We start from the raw sequence: 19,320 nt of genomic DNA, 5'->3' as shown, positions 1-19,320 counted from the left end.
GCACGTTGCCCACAATGCTATTGGAGACCTCTACATCTTATCTATCAAATAATTATTTTTAATATAAGCTAATTAGAGTCAAATATGCAAATATTCATCATACAGAAGCTGTATTGTTGCTGTTAAGCAGTTTACTATTGTGTTGCTGATTTATAAAGGCCATTTGAGCAAAATGCTAAATTTTATTGATTTCAGTCCATCATACAAAGTCCAACAAGAACAAATCAAATCATCATTTAACATACAGAAACTAGAAAGACTGTCATTTAACTCATCCTACAGACGAAGATCTTTATTTTCCTTCTTGCATCTTATACTTTCCATATACTTATATTTCCTATCTTAACTGTTCTGTGGTGGTGTTGGTTTTCCTTCTGTATCTGAGAAGGACATCTCGTGATGGTGGCAGTATACCCAGGCCTGCACGGGTACCATCTGGAACCAGAGTGGCATCAGGGTCACTGAGCTGTAGGTCATAACGCCACAGTGTCAGTGCGAGGAACTGTTTAATCTCATGTACTGCAAAAAAACGGCCAGGGCACTCGCTAGCACCAGAGCCAAATGGCATCAAGAAATGCTTTAGTCGCCGCTCATTTTTGAAGAAATCACTCTTTCGTTGACCTTTTTCATCCAGGAAGCGGTTATATTTGAACTCCTGGGAAACAGAGGAACATTTTATTTACTGTACATGGCTGTCTTTGTTTAAAAAGTCAATGTGATGCCTTAAACATTGCAGTATCAAAGTTAATACTGTATAATGTGCCTTTATAAATACATTAAATGCATTGAGTGACATTTTATAACAATTACATGTTCTATTGGAACTGTGCAATAGGAACACTGCATTAGGAACATCTGCAATCTTTGTAATCTTGGATACATGTAATCTTGGTGCATGTGCTAAGTTACATACATCCATACAGTAACCATAATTAACATAATTAAATTAGAAATATTGTAAATATCCTGCAGATGGAAATTATCTTAATTCTGTCTAATTTGTATAAGCTTGTGGTTTGGGAGAGCTCATTGGTTAATAAAAAAAAAATACATAATAAGTTTGAACACATACTGTAGGATCTGGGTAGATTTCAGGATCCAAGTGTATAAGTTGGGGGTAAAGAGCAATATAATCTCCTTTTCTCACATCAGCTGTCTGACCTGAATCCAGTGTCAGCGTAAAGTCATTACTGGCAACACGTATCATAATGGAGGCACTAGACAGGCGAAGCGTTTCTTCAATAATACTTTCTGAAAACAAACAAACAAAAGTATTTAAATCAGATACAACTTTAACATAAAAAATATATTGTTAACATTACCAATTATTAAAATATCACCTAAGCAGTATCATACAATCGCCATGCTGTTCATGCATGTTGGGCTTATTTAGATCAGAGTGCAGTAATTATTGTGACAGGTTTCAGACACAGGTGAAGTAACAGGAATAGTCTTGACACGAAGAAGGTTGGAACTTAGCTCTGGTTATGATGGAAGTAGATGACAGAATCGGAAGGCGGCACAGAGGAACTGACGATAAAGGAACAACAGGTATCCAGGGGAACAACAATGATAGCGAGGGTTCAGGTAAGTACATGTGGGTCAATGCTAGATCAGACGAGGAATGGTCCTTATATGAGAGCCTGGTGATGATGGACAAGTGTTCAGAATTCTGGCGATTGTGAACGAGTAGGAGTGGCATGTGGAGAGGATGTAGGCTGTGACTCCGTGACAGTACCCCCTCCTTCACGGGCGGCTCCCGGCGGCCGGACGGGATGTTGACGACGGGGTCTGCCACGACCCTGAGGAGCTGGACGATCTGGGTGTTCCTGATGGAATTGGGTAAGTAGGGTAGGGTCCAGGATGTCGTTGCGGTTCACCCAGCATCGTTCCTCGGGGCCGTAGTCTTCCCAGTCCACGAGGTATTCCAGCTGTGGACCCCGTCGTCTGGAGTCTAGGATGGCCCGTACCCGGTAGATGTTTTTAGTCTCATCGATGGCAGGAGGAAGAGGTACCACATCATCAACAGACTCTGTTGAGGGAGGAGACAAAGGGTCAGTGTGAGGTTTCAGTAACGAGACATGGAGGTTGAGTCTGTAGGTTACTTCGTTCAGCTGCCTCTCGATGGTAAATGGACCAATATACCGGGGACTCAACTTACGGCAAGGCAGCCGGAGACGGATGTCCCGAGTGGATAGCCAAACCTTCTGGCCAGGTTGGTATTCCGGAGTGGGACCCCTTTGGGCGTCGGCTTGTTCCTTGTGTCTCCGGACTGCCTGTTGGAGATGCACGTGAGCCGAGTCCCAGACCCTCTCGCTTTGCTGGAACCAGTGGTTGACAGCTGGAACCTCAGAGGGCTCACCTGACCAGGGGAAGAGATGTGGCTGATAGCCCAGGACACATTGAAACGGGGTGAGCCCAGTGGTAGTTTGACAGAGTGAATTTTGTGCGTATTCAGCCTAGGGTAGGTATTGGCTCTAGCTGTCCTGGTTCTGGTGGCAATACAGTCTCAGGAATCTCCCGACTTCCTGGATCTTACGCTCAGTCTGGCCGTTGGTTTGAGGATGGTATCCGGAGGAGAGACTGATGGACACCCCTAGGAGACGGAAGAAGGCGTTCCAAACGCGTGAGATGAATTGGGGACCTCTATCCGAGACAATGTCCTCTGGGAGTCCGAAGTGGCGGAAAACTTGATGGAAGATTGATTCTGCCGTCTGAGTTTGCAAGATTTAGAGAATCGATCAACCACGACCAGGACGCTAGTGTAACCTTGGGATGGAGGAAGATCGGTCATAAAGTCTACTCCAATGTGCGTCCAGGGTCGCTCAGGGATGGGCAGAGGCATGAGTTTGCCTTCTTGTAGCTTCCTAGGGGTGTCAGCAACTGCACAGACTGAGCACCCTTGCACATATCGAGAGACGTCCCGAGCCATGGAGGGCCACCAGTAGCGTTGTTTCAGGAGCGAGAGGGTCCTTCTCCTGCCTGGGTGTCCAGAGCCCGGGGATGTATGAGTTAAGTCCAAGAGGGGCTGGCGATGGGTTGGGGGAACGTAGAGACGCCCCTCTGGACCTCCCGGCGGAGCTGGGTTTTGTAGATTCTCATTAGTAATCTGTTGGTTGATGGTCCACTGAATCGGGTTAACAAGCACGGCTGGAGGGAGAATGGGTTCAGGAATGGATGGTTCAGGATCGGCTTGGTAAAGGCGAGAAAGGGCATCCGCTCTACCGTTCTTGTCACCTGATTTATAGGCGACCTGGAAATCAAATCGGGTGAAAAAGAGAGCCCATCGGGCCTGGCGATGATTCAAGCGGTTGGCTTCTCTGAGATACTCAAGATTGCAATGATCTGTAATGACTTGGAAAGGTTGCTTGACTCCCTCCAGCCAGTGTCTCCATTCCTCGAGAGCTGATTTTATGGCTAGGAGCTCCCGGTTTCCCATGTCGTAATTCTGCCCCTCCGAGGATAACTTTTTTGAATAGAAGGCACATGGATGGAGCCGTGGGGGGTCACCCTGCCGCTGAGAGAGGACCGCTCCGATCCCGGTTGCTGAGGCGTCAACCTCCACTATGAAGGGTAGATCTGGATTGGGGTGAACCAGGACCGGAGCGGATAGGAAGGCCTGTTGCAGTAGGGAGAAGGCTTCTCGGGCAGGTGTTGTCCATGAGAGTGACTTGGGCCAGTTCTTTAGCATAGAAGTGAGAGGAGCACTAAGCAGTAGCTTAGTAACTGTACTGGTTAATGAAGCGTCGGTTGAAATTGGCAAATCCCAAGAAGCGTTGAAGTTCTTTCACAGTGTTGGGTAATGGCCACTGCTGGATGATTTCCACCTTCCTCTGGTCCATCTTGATACCATGTTGGTTGATGATGTAGCCTAAGAATTGGACGGTGGAGGTATTGAACTCACACTTCTCTAATTTTAGAAACAGTTGATGTTCTCGTAGCTTTTGAAGGATTTGGAGTACATGCTTCTCATGTTCTTTCATGTTACTGGAGTATATCAGTATATCGTCTATATAGATGATGACAAAGCGATTCAGGTACTCACGGAAGATCTCATTCATATAGTTCTGGAAGACGGATGGAGAGTTGGACAGGCCATACGGCATAACCCGATATTCGTAGTGTCCTGACAGGGTTATGAAGGCAGTCTTCCATTCATCGCCTCTTCTAATGCGGGTGAGATTGTAGGCGCTTCGGAGATCGAGCTTAGAGAAGATACGGGCACCTCGTAGCTGTTCCAGAGCTGCTGGGACCAGAGGAAGGGGGTAACTGAATTTCACTGTTTGGGAGTTCAGGTGATGGTAGTCTATGCACGGCCTCAAGCCTCCATCCTTTTTTGGCCACGAAGAAGAAACTCGAAGCGGCAGGGGACATAGATGGACGAATGAATCCCTGGCGCAGGGCCTCCTGAACGTACTCCTACATTGCCTTCTGTTCCGGGATGGACAGAGGGTAGATCCGACCCTTTGGGAGGGTCGCTCCAGGCAGGAGGTCGATGGCACAGTCCCATGGCCGATGAGGTGGTAAACGTGTAGCCAACTGCTTGCTGAATACATCCTGGAACGCCCGGTACGCTGGTGGGATTTCCACTATCACATTAGTCGCCTGGCTCTCCACAGAGATGGACAGGACAGGAAGATGATCAGGAGTTGCGGGAGATTTCGGTTCGGGCTTTCCTGGGCGATTAATACACTTCTCAAAACATTCATCACTCCATTTGAGAATCTCACCGGTTGCCCATTGGATATGTGGCTGGTGGGCGTTTAACCAGGGGCGTCCCAGGATGATGTCCGCGGTTGATTCCTCCAGCACCATGAACGTGATTTCCTCCATATGCAGGCTGCCAACGCGGAGGAATAGTGTGGGGGAGTAATGGCGGACACGACCTCTACCCAGCGGCTTTCCTTGGATGGTGAGTATTCTCAGGTCGACTGGGCATTTCGTCTGACGAACATTTAATTCTTGGAGGATTTAGGTGCTAATGAAGTTCCCAGAGTCGATGAGGGCTTGCACTGAAACACAGGAATGAGAATTACCGACATGGACCAGAGTCTTAATGAGTTGAGAGGTTTGAGGTGGAAATTGGAGGGTACTCACCGCTGGGTGTGGAGGTCAGACCGGGCAGTTGGAAATCACATGTCCGTCTCCCCCACAATAAAGACACAGGCGATTATTTATCCGTCGAAGGCTGCTGAACCTCCCTTCGCAGACCCTGACGAAAATCAGTTATCAAAGCAGTTTCGTTCCAACCACTCGTTGAAGCCAGAGTGTGAAATCGGAGAGCATACATGCTGACGGACTCCTCTCCTTGATGAATATGATATAACTGATCCTGGATGGACAGTTCAGCGGTATGATGACCAAAAACATCTTTCATGTGAGCAAAGAAGGTGGAGAGTGAAGTCGTTACCGGAGCATTTGTTTCCCAGAGGGGTTGAACCCATTGTAGTGCTCGTCCAGAGAGAAGCGAGATGACGAATGCAACGCGACCAAGTTCATTCTGGAACAGGTGAGTGTTGGCCTCGATGTAGAGCGAGCACTGACGCAAAAACCCGCTGTTGACGAAGTAGTCGTTGTTGCAGGTGGCTGCAGGAGTGCTTGCTGTACGGCCGTGATGATCACGGGAGAAACATGGGTTAGGTTCGTCGTGGGTTGTGGTAGTGAGGACCGTACAGCGTGAACCAGTGCAGCAAATGGATCCGCGGTGCGGTCCCCGCCTGTGTCCGGAGAGCTCTGCATATGGTCTGATCTTCTGTCAGACACAAGACGGGAACACAGAGGTAGGTGAACGTGTAGCAGTATTTATTGTGACAGAGGTTTCAGACACAGGTGAAGTAACAGTAATAGTCTTGACACGAAGAAGGTTGGAACTTAGCTCTGGTTGGAAGTAGATGACAGAATCGGAAGGCGGCACAGAGGAACTGACGATGAAGGAACAACGGGTATCCAGGGGAGCAACAATGATAGCAAGGGTTCAGGTAAGTACATGTGGGTCAATGCTAGATCAGACGAGGAGTGAGGGGAAGTGATGGTCCTTATATGAGAGCCTGGTGATGATGGACAGGTGTTCAGAATTCTGGTGATTGTGAATGAGTAGGCGTGGCATGTGGAGAGGGTGTAGGCTGTGACTCCGTGACAGTGTTCTTGTGAATCGTCAAAACCTGCATAAATTTCTAAATATTAATGTTATTGTGCCATGAAATGTAATTTTAAGAGTTTTTCAGGTGAGAATGTAGTTGTTTAAAACTAAATATTGAGGTTTATTTATAAAGATAGTGCCTATTTGAAAATTTGCTTCTTCGATTTCGGAGATGTGAGCTCCAGGTGATCCCCGGGTGCTCAGTGCTCCTGTATCTGTGTGAGAGCAGCCTTAACTCGGCTAGTCCTTCTGGCATTTGCCGCTGGCTCTGATGTCTCTGTAGTGGTTGAACATGAGATTCAATTTGTTTTGGTTATATAACAGGCAATCATTATTTGTTCCAGGTCATACCTTTTTGGGTGAGCACAAAGTTATGTTACATATATAGCGCTGACTTTGTAGCATTCATTTGACTGAATTGTTTGCTTTTGTCTTTATATAAACTTCTTACACTTTGTACTTATACATTTATAATGGATATTATTGGTGAAGCTGACATTCAACAAAAGAGGCAGAATCGTACAATACTGTCCTACACTGACCTGTACCACCATAAGAAAACACCTACCTAATACAGTCATAGAGTCCAGCTGCTCTCTAGAAAGGCAGATTGTTTGGTCCTGGTTGTTTATTAATTGACCTGATAAAACCTTATTGACCTCTGTGCAAGCAGCGGTGAAAGCATCAACAGACCTGAGGATCAGAACACACAAACAAACATGTACTGTACACACATACACATGTTTTAATTTAAGTAGGTCCTTACTTCATTCATTTTTACTGTGGATATTTTATCAAACAGGCCTATAGAAAGATCACAATGAAAATCTAGTACTCTAATAATACATGTGTTCATTGCACATTACATAATCCTGTGACCCAGGCATATATTTTGTACTCTGTAGAGGACATTATATTTTAGTTAATTTCTCTGTGACCATATATTTGCCAAAATTCTAAATCTGGATGTCCTGTACAGAGCATATTTATGACTTTTCAGAGATACCAAATGTTTGGAAGTTTGATCATGAGAGCTCCTCCTGCTTGGTCTTTAAATGTGATAGATATGACTAACTACATTCAGCACTCTTACGGAAATATGATAATATTTTGTAATTAATCATTTAAATCGTACTAGTTTTCTAATTGTTTATCACAAATAAATATGTCAGAACAACTTTGGTTGTTCTGGGGTTTCAAAGCAGAATATGACTTTCTGTTCTGCATCAATTTCATATATGTCCCTCCGTAGTGGACACCAGGACATACTTCATGCTTATTAAGCATTTTAGGGAGACATAATAAGTGAATAGAGAAATAAATTGCATATATGCCATGCATTTCTTATTCTCCAAATAATGTAATGATCAATGAATTTACTAAACTTTTTATCTATGGCTCTCAGGGTAACATATAAATAATTTGAATGAACAGCAGAATTTTTGAATGTGTTAGTATTTGAAATGGCCTGCTTTAATGAAAGGAGCATTCAAACTTACATGAGCTCCACACATGCAAAACCTGATGATCCATGTTATATGGTATATCTTAAAGTTTTCAACAAGTACAAAAGTTTGTACAAAGTCAGTATCACTAATTTTCATATTCGATTAGTTACATATAAATATTGTGGAATTCTAAAAAATATTCCCCATTTTATATCATAACATTTCATATGATTCATTTTTTTGTTTATTTCCAAGTTTAAATAAAAACATGGATTTCAAACAGTTGAACACTGCAGAATTACAACATCACAAAATGCTTTAAAGTTTTAGTCTGACAAACAATATGTCCCCTTTTACGTATTTAACACTACCAACACTATATGGAATTAATGTATTTTTCTTTTTTTCCTTTTCCTTATAGTCATGGTAATTAGTGTTGTTGCATTCTTGACATTTACAATTTAACATTGATTTTATCAGTGTCTACACTCTATGTAATGTGCCAACTTACTTCAATGTGTAGTACAGACTCCAGAAAGCTGCTGGCAGAGTATTAGCCTGTGATGCCCATAGCATGCACACATGTGTCCTTGCTTTTCCAGTTTCATCCAAATGCATGCGGTCAAATGCATCCATTCTGCGCTGAATCAAATCTGAAATGCATTTCCGGTGATGAAGCTTATCATGTAGCAGTTCCTCTGCAAAGGCTTCCCTTGCTTTCAATGCTTCAGCACACAGACCAATGGGAACCCCTGCAGCCAGTACAGGGAAAGCACGATCAAATGCCAAAAAGTCTCGCACCGCTTTCTGCATGCATATTTTGGTGCCTGACATGCCATTGGCCTGTAGAAACCCTTCATCCTTTCCAAACAGTGTGAGAAACCCTGCCTCAAACATGATGCGGTTTGTGAAGCTCTGAAGACCCTCTTCAAGCCAGTCATGCTCATATGGTAGACCACGTTCCAAAACCATCTGCAGATTGTCTAGCATAGTCTCCGTTAGCTGCTGCAGGGACAGGCCTTGAAGTGTCTGTCGAAAAATGCTGTGAACTTCTCTATAGCTCTCACTGAACAGTGAAGCGCTAAAGTCAGCATGACCAAAGACCTGTGTGTGTGTGAAAGAGAAATAGAAACAGATAAGAAACAGAGGCAGAGAATCAGGGTCAAACCCAGTTATTAGCGTTATGTTTTACATTAAATTTACATTTATTCCATTATATTCAAACTGATTGAAATTAGGCAAATCACAAAACTTGTCATAAGATCCAAAAGTTTGTAAGTTCTCTTTCAAATATATACACTCATCATCCTCACATCCAAACTCCAAAGGGGTCTGTCATTGTTGGGAGATAATTACAGAGGTTGGGTCTCCTGCTTCTGACAACCAGGTTTACCAGTTCAGCAGAAACACCTTCCCTTTTTATCAGAACGCTTGGAGAGAGTGTTCTGAGGGCCTTGGATTTTCTCAAATGTAACTTAGGGCTACAGTCTTCAGGTTGCAGTGAAACCTGTGGTTTTCAGATGTGGATAGTGTTTTTGCCAAGATATTGCATGGGGTGAATATCACCACATTGGAATGCACCTGGTCTTTCCAAGAAAGTTTTAAACACTATCCAGAGTCCATTAACATGCTACTTATGTGATTTTTAGTGGAATAGTGTGCCACACATCTGCCCTTCCCCACCAAACGCTGCATGATAAGGAAGATATCCAAAACCTGGTGGTGGAGGGGCCTCCAGTACAGGTTTGGGAAGCACTGTCCTAGAGAGTATTCTTAAATTATAAAAGCTCTTTCATTGAAAACATTCTTACTCCTCGTTTCAGTACAGGCTAGTGTGGGTAAGTTTTGTTTTTGAGGTCAGTGATTTGTCTGATACCTGCACTGACTTGAAATTGCATGCATTTAAGTTGGATAGGCAATTGCTATCTGTGTCCATGCTTAACACTTGCAGTGTACTAAAAATAACTTAAAAGTAAATTTAAAAAGAAGAGGTCCCACTTTATATTGTGTCCCTAATACATGTGTACTTACATAGTAACTAGATGTGTACATAGTATGTAACTACAGTGCAAGTACACATTGGTACATAGTATCTATAGCACTAATGTTTGTGTAACTACACATATGTAAGAACCCACTGAATCGTATGGGTAAGTACAAATCTGTAACAGGACAAACAGCACTTTTTTTGGTAAAGAAAGCATTACACTTTATATTAGATTTATCAAGTAATTACTCTGATGTTACACAACAGCTGACAGTAAGTTAGTTTTTACATATAAATTGTGGTTGGTGTCCAGAATGTTACACTTTATATTATGTGGACAGTTCCTGAGGAGTTACTACGTAAGTACACTGGTATTAAAGTGCTGCACCAACTCCAACTTGAGATCCAACCCCTCCCACTTTACGTATCCCTAAATCTACCAACCCCTGGATCACATTTCCACCCATAAACCTACCCATCTCCACCCTCTGGATCAAATGGTTCCAATTATTTTTATACAAGTTGTTACAAAATGTAGTTAAATAATTTCTGTTACACAAGTACTTTGTGAAGTGAAAAAAGTGTTGTTACCAATGTCCTGTTAAACATCTGTACTTACACAAACCATCTTGAGGGTTGTTACATGTGTATATTACACTTGTAGATGTACCAATGTGTACTTACACTGTGGTTACATACTACTTACACATTTAGTTACTATGTAAGTACACAGGTATTATGGACACTTAACATAAAGTGGGACTGTGACCTTTGTAATAATGTCAAATTAAAAGTTTTAAGTATAAGTATATTATAAAACAATCTTTTATTGTATTTTCAAGAAGTGCACTTTTTTAAAAACATTATGTGCTAACTAACATACTAAAGCATAGGCAAAGAACTTGATTATAGTTTTAACTGTAGTGTTACCAGATACTAAATTTAAACTTAATTTAAACTTAATATATTTTTAATGTACATAATTGGAACTTTTGCAACATAACTTTTTTTGCTACATTACAAATATATTTAAATACATGACATTCAAATTTCAATAAAATTGTGTTAAATTATTTTAGTGGACCATATGCATCCCAGTACATTCGGCAGTACACTTTAATCATATCTCAAAGACAATATAAATAATTATGTAATCATGAAGTAATTTTGAAATTATGAAATTACATATAAATAAGTACTTTTTTAATGGCCAAAAAATATTCAACGATTGAATTCAACTGAATTCATAAATTTAAACATACAATTATTTTTCACATATTCTTTTTAAGTATATAATTTTTGTAATAAGTAGTTTTTTAGTATAATTATAGTTTTATAAAGGTTGTTCTTTTATCTGAACAGGACATCTTTTTGGAAGATTATTCATTTAATGGGTTACTCAGTGTAAAGGTACAGTAGGCCCATCTCATCTCAATGCATTCCCATTGGATGGTGGAGGCTTTTGGGCTACCTATTGTAATGAAGCCGGTTCTTTGGAGAACTGAAAGGCTATTGCTCATTTTTTTTACATTCAAGGAAAAGCCTCTGGAGATCAGAACACAACACTCTCTTGATCCATACTTGTTTCATAATGCCCCACCCCCTTGTATTCAGTCACTTACCCGGTGTGAAAAACCAACAGCAAACTTCTGAAAGTCAAGATTTTTGCTTTGCCGCATCACAATGGAGAAAGAAAAAGGGTCTGTTACAAAAGTGAAGTATTTCCTAGCAATCTTACAAGTGAAAACATTCCCATATTTTTTCTGAGTCTCTCTTAAGAAGCCTAAAGGGTTTGAAACATAATCCAACGTGACACCAATGAATGGCAGCCAACCAGTAATCAATGGAGGCTCCCCTTTTCGCCTGTGAAACAAACACACAATGAAAAAAGATCATTGTTAGCAATTGAAAAAAAATCATATGGACATCTGATTTTTTTATTTTTTTAGAATAATAAAAAACTTGTCACATTTTCTGCAGGATATAAAGTAATGTTCGCATCGTTTTTCACTATACTGTACGTGCACTAACTTACGAACGTTAAGCGTGAATAGCCTACTACGTTATTCAAAAGAGACTTCTGTTAATGACCTCGAGTTCATCTTACCTTTTACGGCCGCATATCCACACTATCCAAAATGTAAGAAGAATTGTCGTAACAATGACAAGAAAGGTAGCCATTTCGGGTAACCTGCGTTTTACTTTCCCCACTAACCTACATATTTATAGTTCCTTGACCTAGCCTTTAGACGCGCCCCGCAGCAGGCTTGACGCAACACAGTGAACATGCACACACACACACACACAGGTTTCCAGTGGTATTTTTTTTGTACAAACTTTAATCGCGCCTGCCCCTCCGGAGGTCTGTGCACGCCATTGCAATGATGTGGCAATCTGATTGAGCAAATTCATAGGCAGTTAGCGGTCAGGATTTAGACATTTTCTGAGAACCATGAACACTTTGTAACAGCAGTCTTATGTGGTTAACTGCAACATAACATATCAAAAAAACAAAAACAAATTATCAATAAAGAAAATATGAAATATATTGGTCCAGGAATGTTTTTAATACATTTTGATTTAATAATCCAAAACTTAAGAAATGTTTTCAGACAAACATTTTTTTTTTAGTTTCCCAATATGACTGCAGGAACACAAAACACAATCCAAACATCCATTTACACTTCAGCAGCATTGACAAGAACTCTTTTATTTGCAGACCAGCAAACTCACCCAAACTGTACTTAACTCACACACTGCAAATAGCTCACACTGTCAACAGCTGCATAATTGCTTTAATACATTTTGTCTATGTGTGTGTCAGTCACAGATCTAGCATGTCTGTGTTCATATCACAGAAAGATAACAAATTTCTTCCACAATGTCATATTTTATTTCATTGGCTATAATCCGATGTGGTTATCATAAAATGAAGTTATATAAAGGGTTTCTCCACCCCAAAAATAAAATTTTGTCATCAATCACTTACCCCCATTTCGTTTCAAAGCCCGTAAAAGTTTAGTTTAAACAAGGATCCTATCTGGAGCCTCCATGCACCAGCAACAGAATGAGAGCCATTGGTTTAGCATTGAAAGTTAGTCAAGGGAAATCCTTTTAGCACTCTTGTTGTATCTATAAATTTTCCCTTCCATTTCTCCCTTATCTTATTTGGCAATGTTGCTTGTTTCATTTTTTAATTCAATTGAAGTTTATTTGGATAGTGCTTTTCACGATAAAATTGTTGCAAAGCAACTTTACAGAAAATCAAATTTCTACAATAATTAGTAGTAGCTTATCAGTGGTGACTTTCAGTTAATGTACATATGGCAGAAATGTATGAAAAAATCAATTAAAGATGTTTTTAAACAGACGATGAACAATGTTAACAGCAATTATTATACGATGCAATAAAACTTATAGCAAAATTAGGAAGGTCTGTATGTAGTTTGAGGGTTGGCATCATCTGAGGGGTTGGCATTATCTCTTCTCAGGTGTTCTGGATCCAAACTGAAGCTTATGTAAATCTTAGTTACTATGGGATGTCAATCACGTGGCAAAAACAGAGAAACAAATAGAGACCTAATTGGCATAGCTGCTGTTCCAACCAAGCAAAATTTATTTGTTTAACCCAAGCTAAATAATAATAACGTGCATTTGATCAGATATAACTGCAGTACAAGATTATGAAATTGATTATTTGAATGCTTGGCCAAAGAGATGTGTCTTTTATCTAGGTTTAAACAGAGAGAGTGTGTCTGAACCCTGAACGTTATCAGGAAGGCTATTCCAGAGTTTGGGAACCAAATGTGAAAAAGCTCTACCTCCTTTAGTAGACTTTGCTTTCCTAGATACTACCAAAAGTCCAGAGTTTCGAGTTTTTCATGAATGCATGAACTAGCTTTTCTGCATCAGAAACAGGTTACATGTTTCATAGCTTGTTTCAAATATGGAATAATGCTGTTTTTGTAAAATAAGAAATATGATTTTCAAAAGACCAGCTGCTGTTTAATATAACACCCAGATTTTTGACTGTAGAGGAGGTCACAGTACATCTGTCTAGTTGCAAATTGTAATCCAAGATTTTCTGTGTACTCCTTTTTGGTCCAAAATTAATATCTCTGTCTTATCTGAACTTAATAGGCGAAAATTATTGGTCATCCTATCTTTTATTGAAATCCCAAGATGGTGGCGTGTCCACACGCAGTGGCTTCTCTATGTCCCGTCAGAACGGTGTTTTCGTGTTTTTTTTGTCTTGAGAGTTGCAGTGTTTTTGTACGTCTTCATCACGTCTACCTGTCTTTAAGCGTTCATACAGTCTTGAGTTTCTGCTGAATGTTGGCAGAACTGCATTAAACTCTGCGGATGCGGAACAGCTGCGGGATCTCAGTCTGCTCCGAAGGCCTACACCGTCACTGATCCCCACTGCTGCATCTCACCCACAAAAAAGGTGCCACAAACGGCGTGAGAGGAAGCAGAAGAGGGGTAAGCACGGCGGTTTCCGGGCTAGGCTAACGGCTAACCCACACAAGCCATCTATCCCCACCATCATACTGGCTAACATACGCTCTTTGGACAAAAACCTGGCCTACATCCGACTACTACGTTCAACTCAGAGGACTGTAAGAGACTGTTGTGTTTTTGTGTTCAAGGAAACATGGCTTAGCAACAGCGTTCCAGATGGTGCTATTCAGCTTGATCAGCTGACGTGCTATCGATTGGACAGAGCTCTCGTCGCGGGAGGAAAAACCTGCGGCGGCGAGCTTTGTGTTTACATCACTGATGCGTGGTGCCATGATGTTGTTGTGATCTGCAAACACTGCTCACCTCTGCTGGAGTTTATGATTATTAAGTGCCGGCCATTCTATCTGCCGAGGGAATATACAGCCATAATGCTCATTGCTGTTTACATTCCTCCGAACTCCAACAACAACAACAGGAACGATGCACTAAATGAACTGTACCAGGAAATCAGTGAGCAGCAGACAGCCCACCTTGATGCTTTTCTCATCATAGCTGGGGAGTTCAATCACGCAGACTTAAAGAGTGTGTTTCCAAAAATACAACAACACATTAACTGTCCAACACGAGGTAATAACATTTTAGACTTTGTTTACACCACACACAGAGGAGCCTACAAAGCTTTCCCCTCCCCCACCTCGGTGCCTCAGACCACATCACTGTTATGCTAATGCCTGCATACAGACCGCTCATTAAAGTCGCCAAACCAGTTCAAAAACAGATTCAAGTGTGGCCGGAAAGGTTGTCAGAGGCTCTTCAGGACTGCTTTGACACAACTGACTGGAATATGTTTAAGCAGGCTGCCACATACAATAACACCACAGACCTCCAAGAGTACTCCGAGACTGTCGTATGTATGTAACAGTCACACACCATCACTGTCCGGGCCAACCAGAAGCCGTGAATGACAGGGGAGGTCTACAGACTCCTGAAGACGTGAAACGCTGCCTTCACAGCTAGAGATGAGGTGGGGAGAACAGCCAGGGCCAACCTGCCCCGTGGCATCAGAGAGGCTAAGAGACAGTACTCCAGGAGGATAGCCCATCAATTCAGCGACAGCAGAGACAATCGGAGCCTGTGGCAGAGAATACAGAACACACTTTATTAGCTTAGATACTTACTTCCGGCGTGACGCTACGATGGCGTCGCTGACGAGCGCTCTGTGCAAACTTTGCTGTTTTTCGTGTTTTTTTGTGTTATTCGTGTTACTTAGTATACTTAATTTTGCTCAGACAGTACAGACTCTAATACAGTACGATCGACAAACACTACTGGACATCCGATCAAATTTAAACTTCGGTTCGGAAACAACGCCGCCTCTGAACTCCAGCTTCAGCGTCTACGCGCTCCCTCTGTTGCCGGCTTGCGTCCTAAGACACCGTCGGAAAAGGAGGAAAGGCAAGCGTGCTGGAATTCTATGCAGATCGAGGAAAATAAGTTGTAATCCTCCTCTCCCTACCATCTTGTTAGCCAACATACAGTCTCTGGATAACAAACTTGACGAACTTAATGCGAGAATCACGTACCAACGGGACATTCGCAACTGCTGCGTTCTGGCTTTCTGTGAGACGTGGTTAAATTCAGAAGTACCCGATACGGCCATTACACCACCTGGATTCTCCGTTTTTCGTCATGACAGATCGCTAAACTCCGGTAAGAGCAAAGGTGGAGGTGTGTGCTTTATGATTAACACTCGCTGGGGCACTGATGTTACAGTTTTATCTTCACACTGCTCCCCTGAGATCGAACTGCTCTCCGTTAAAGTGCGCCCCTTCTACCTCCCGCGGGAGTTTAATTCAATAATTCTCACAGTTGTTTACATCCCGCCTCATGTGGACAAAACTAAAGCATTGGACGAACTGTACAGCACCATAAATGGATTAGAAATTGCTCATCCTGACTCTGCTTTTATCGTTGTTGGGGATTTTAACAGGGTGAATATGAGGAAAGTTCTTCCCAAATTCTACCAACACATAAATTTCCCCACTCGAGGTGATCAGACATTAGATCACTGCTATTCAACACTAAAGGACAGTTACAAACCCCTCCCCCGACCAGCATTTGGCAAAGGTGACCACATTAGCATACTGCTGTTACCAGCATACAGACAATGCCTCAAACAGGAAAAAACGGTTTCTAAAACAGTCTACAAATGGAGTGAAGAGGCCATCTCCACACTGCAGGACTGCTTTGATTCCACAGACTGGCAGATGTTTCAAGATGCAGCAGGAGACAACATACAGGAATACACAGACTCTGTGATAGGCTACATTAACAAATGCACAGAGGATGTTGTTTCATCAACTAACGTTAAATCATTTCCAAACCAGAAACCATGGGTCAACGGTGAGGTGCGGGCCAAATTAAGAGCACGGACTGCTGCCTTCAACTCTGGTGATTTAACTGCTTATAAGAAATCCAGGTATGACCTTCAAAGATCAATAAAATCAGCCAAAAGAGACTTTAGGGACAGAGTGGAGTCAGAATATCATGGCTCTGACCCCCAAAGCATGTGGAGCAGTCTACGCTACATCACAGACTACAAAGGAAGGAAAAGCAGTGGTGTGTCTTTATCTGCCTCTTTACCAGATGAGCTCAATACATTCTATGCTCGTTTTGAGGCAGATAATACATTTCCTGCTGTGAAAATACCTGCTGACACTGACACCTGCCCCTTGGTTCTTACCACACACGAAGTGAGTAAGGCCTTCAAGAGAGTCAACGGCTGCAAAGCTCCAGGTCCAGATGGCATACACGGACGTGTCGTGAGGGCCTGTGCTGTCCAGTTAGCAGATGTCTTCACCAACATCTTCAACCTCTCCTTGAGACTTACAGTGATCCCCACATGCTTCAAGCAAACCACCATCATCCCTGTTCCCAAGAAAACTACTGTCTCCTGCCTGAATGACTACCGTCCTGTAGCACTGACATCAGTCATCATTAAGTGCTTCGAACGGCTAGTCAAATCCCACATCTGCTCCTCTCTGCCTGACACCTTGGACCTATTACAATTTGCTTACCGTTCTAACAGATCCACGGATGACGCCATTGCAATGGCCATAAACTCTGCACTACAACACTTGGAGGGAAGAGACACCTATGTGCGGATGCTGTTTGTTGATTACAGCTCTGCATTTAGCACCATCATCCCTACCAAACTCATAGCCAAACTGAAAAATCTGGGTCTTAACAGTCACTTATGTAACTGGGTCCTGGACTTCCTGACCGGAAGACCCCAGGTGGTCAGAATTGACAATCACACATCCTCCTCACTTATACTCAGCACTGGCGCCCCACAGGGATGTGTACTCAGTCCTCTCTTGTACTCCCTGTTCACATATGACTGCTCTGCTAAGCATAGCTCCAACACCATCATCAAATTTGCTGATGATACTACTATCCTAGGACTCATCACTAATGGCGATGAGACATCCTACAGAGATGAGGTTAATGCACTCACTACATGGTGTGCTGATAACAATCTCTCTCTAAACGTCAGCAAGACTAAGGAGATGATTGTGGACTACAGGAAGTCACAGAGAGAGGGTCACGTTCCCCTTCATATCAACGGAGAGATAGTAGAGACAGTTAAGAGCTACAAGTTCCTTGGCATTCACATCTCTGAGGATCTTTCCTGGAGCCTACACTCAGAGACCATATTGAGAACAGCCCGTCAGCGTCTCTACTTCCTGCGGAGACTGAAGAGGTTTGGCATCTCCTCTAACATCATGTCAAACTTCTACCGCTGCACTATAGAGACCATTCTGACCAGCTGCATCACTGTATGGTACGGCAACTGCTCTTCCTTGGACCGCAAAGCTCTTCAGCGAGTGGTGAGAACAGCAGAGCTCATCATTGGACATAAACTCCCAGCCTTACAGGACATCTATCAAACTCGCTGCTTGAGAAAGGCTCGCAGCATCATCAAGGACCCCACTCACCCTGCTAATCACCTGTTTGCCACACTGCCATCTGGCAGACGTTTCCGATCCATCCGTTCACGGACAACCAGACTTAAGAACAGCTTCTATCTTCAAGCCATAAGACTACTTAACAATCAGCTGTCCTCCATCTAAAAACGGAATACATGCTGCTCTTATGTTTACTTCATTGTACTTGCACTGACACTTTTTTTAATAGTCCTTCATGTTACTCTGTGACACTCTACAATGACTTTTGGACATTTCTCTTCTCAGGAATACATCTGAATGTGTGCTGCTCTTAAGTTTATTTATTGCATCTGCACTGCCACTTTAATTTTCCTCCATGTAGCTCTATGTCACTCTACAATGACATTTTAGACACCGTTCTACCCCAGTAATCACAATATTACCTCAGGACTTCTTATGTACACCATAACTCTAAACACTGATTACCTTTATTGTACCTGTTACTTCCACTTATTTGTATATAATGCTCTGTCCATGTCTTTCTGTCTAAGGGCACCGTAGTCACTCAAAAATCTCAGTGCTCTCCATGTACGTCTGTGTCTTATGTCTTGTTATTGTCACTGTATGTCTGAGCCTCGTCACAAGCATTTCAATGCCCAGTTTTCCCCAGTGTTAACTATGCAAATGACAAATAAATGCCTCTTGACTCTCTTGACTCTAGATAATTTATAAGTTTTATATATGGTTGAGTATCATCAGCATAACAGTGGAAACTAATCCCATATTTTCTAATAATATTACAATGGGGCAACATGTATATTGAAAATAGCAAAGGACCTAGGACAGATCTTTGTGGCACTCCATATTTTCCTTGTGATAACTGAGATGATTCCCAATTTAAATAAACAAAGTGGTAGTGATCGGACAGGTATGATCTTAACCATCTTAAAGCCTGCCCGTTAACTCCTGTATAGATTTGTAATTGATCTATGAGTATGTTATGATCTATAGTGTCCAACGCAGCACTAAGATCAAGTAAAACAATTGGATACTAGCAATTGCTGGTATCCTCAAAGGACAGACTTTTACCCCCCACCCCTAAATAAATAAATGTTTGCCAGAATAATTATCAAAAATACATACTACAAAATACAAACACATGTACCGAATAACCTTTAAAATGTACAGTATAAAACTTTTATTTTAAACCAGTAAATTTAGCAACACACACTACTACTAAAATCTGTTTACTACTTTAACATATTCTGACAGGTGCAGGTGGTAAAAGAGAAAGCCAAATAAAGAATAATGAAGAAGGTTATCATTAGCAGCTTTTCC

At 42.0% G+C, this 19,320-nt stretch overlaps 1 protein-coding gene across 1 annotated transcript; it reads right to left on the bottom strand.

The window, feature by feature from the left end:
- Positions 1–162: 162 nt before the first annotated feature.
- LOC132125162 (cytochrome P450 7A1) lies at positions 163–11,875 on the bottom strand. Its single transcript, XM_059536421.1, has 6 exons — positions 11,682–11,875; positions 11,197–11,437; positions 8,099–8,691; positions 6,708–6,832; positions 1,073–1,251; positions 163–655 (listed from the first exon to the last, which is right to left on the bottom strand). The coding sequence occupies exons 1-6, from the start codon at positions 11,753–11,755 to the stop codon at positions 338–340; spliced, it is 1,530 nt and encodes a 509-aa protein (XP_059392404.1). The 5' UTR covers positions 11,756–11,875; the 3' UTR covers positions 163–337.
- Between the last annotated feature and the right edge of the window lie 7,445 nt (positions 11,876–19,320).

This window comes from Carassius carassius, chromosome 3 (assembly GCF_963082965.1).
Source record: "Carassius carassius chromosome 3, fCarCar2.1, whole genome shotgun sequence".
NCBI classification, from domain to species: domain Eukaryota; kingdom Metazoa; phylum Chordata; class Actinopteri; order Cypriniformes; family Cyprinidae; genus Carassius; species Carassius carassius.
Note: the sequence above shows the minus strand (reverse complement) of the source record. Positions and strands in the feature narration are given on the sequence as shown.

What these genes read in the sequence shown, in the direction of transcription:
- LOC132125162 (XM_059536421.1), bottom strand. Translation starts at nt 11,755, where the DNA reads ATGGCTACCTTTCTTGTCATTGTTACGACAATTCTTCTTACATTTTGG. An exon ending in TGGATATGCGGCCGTAAAAG is followed by an intron (nt 11,438 to 11,681) that starts GTAAGATGAACT and finishes TTTGTTTCACAG; the next exon opens with GCGAAAAGGGGAGCCTCCAT. An exon ending in GGACTCTATGACTGTATTAG is followed by an intron (nt 1,252 to 6,707) that starts GTAGGTGTTTTC and finishes GTTTGTTTTCAG; the next exon opens with AAAGTATTATTGAAGAAACG.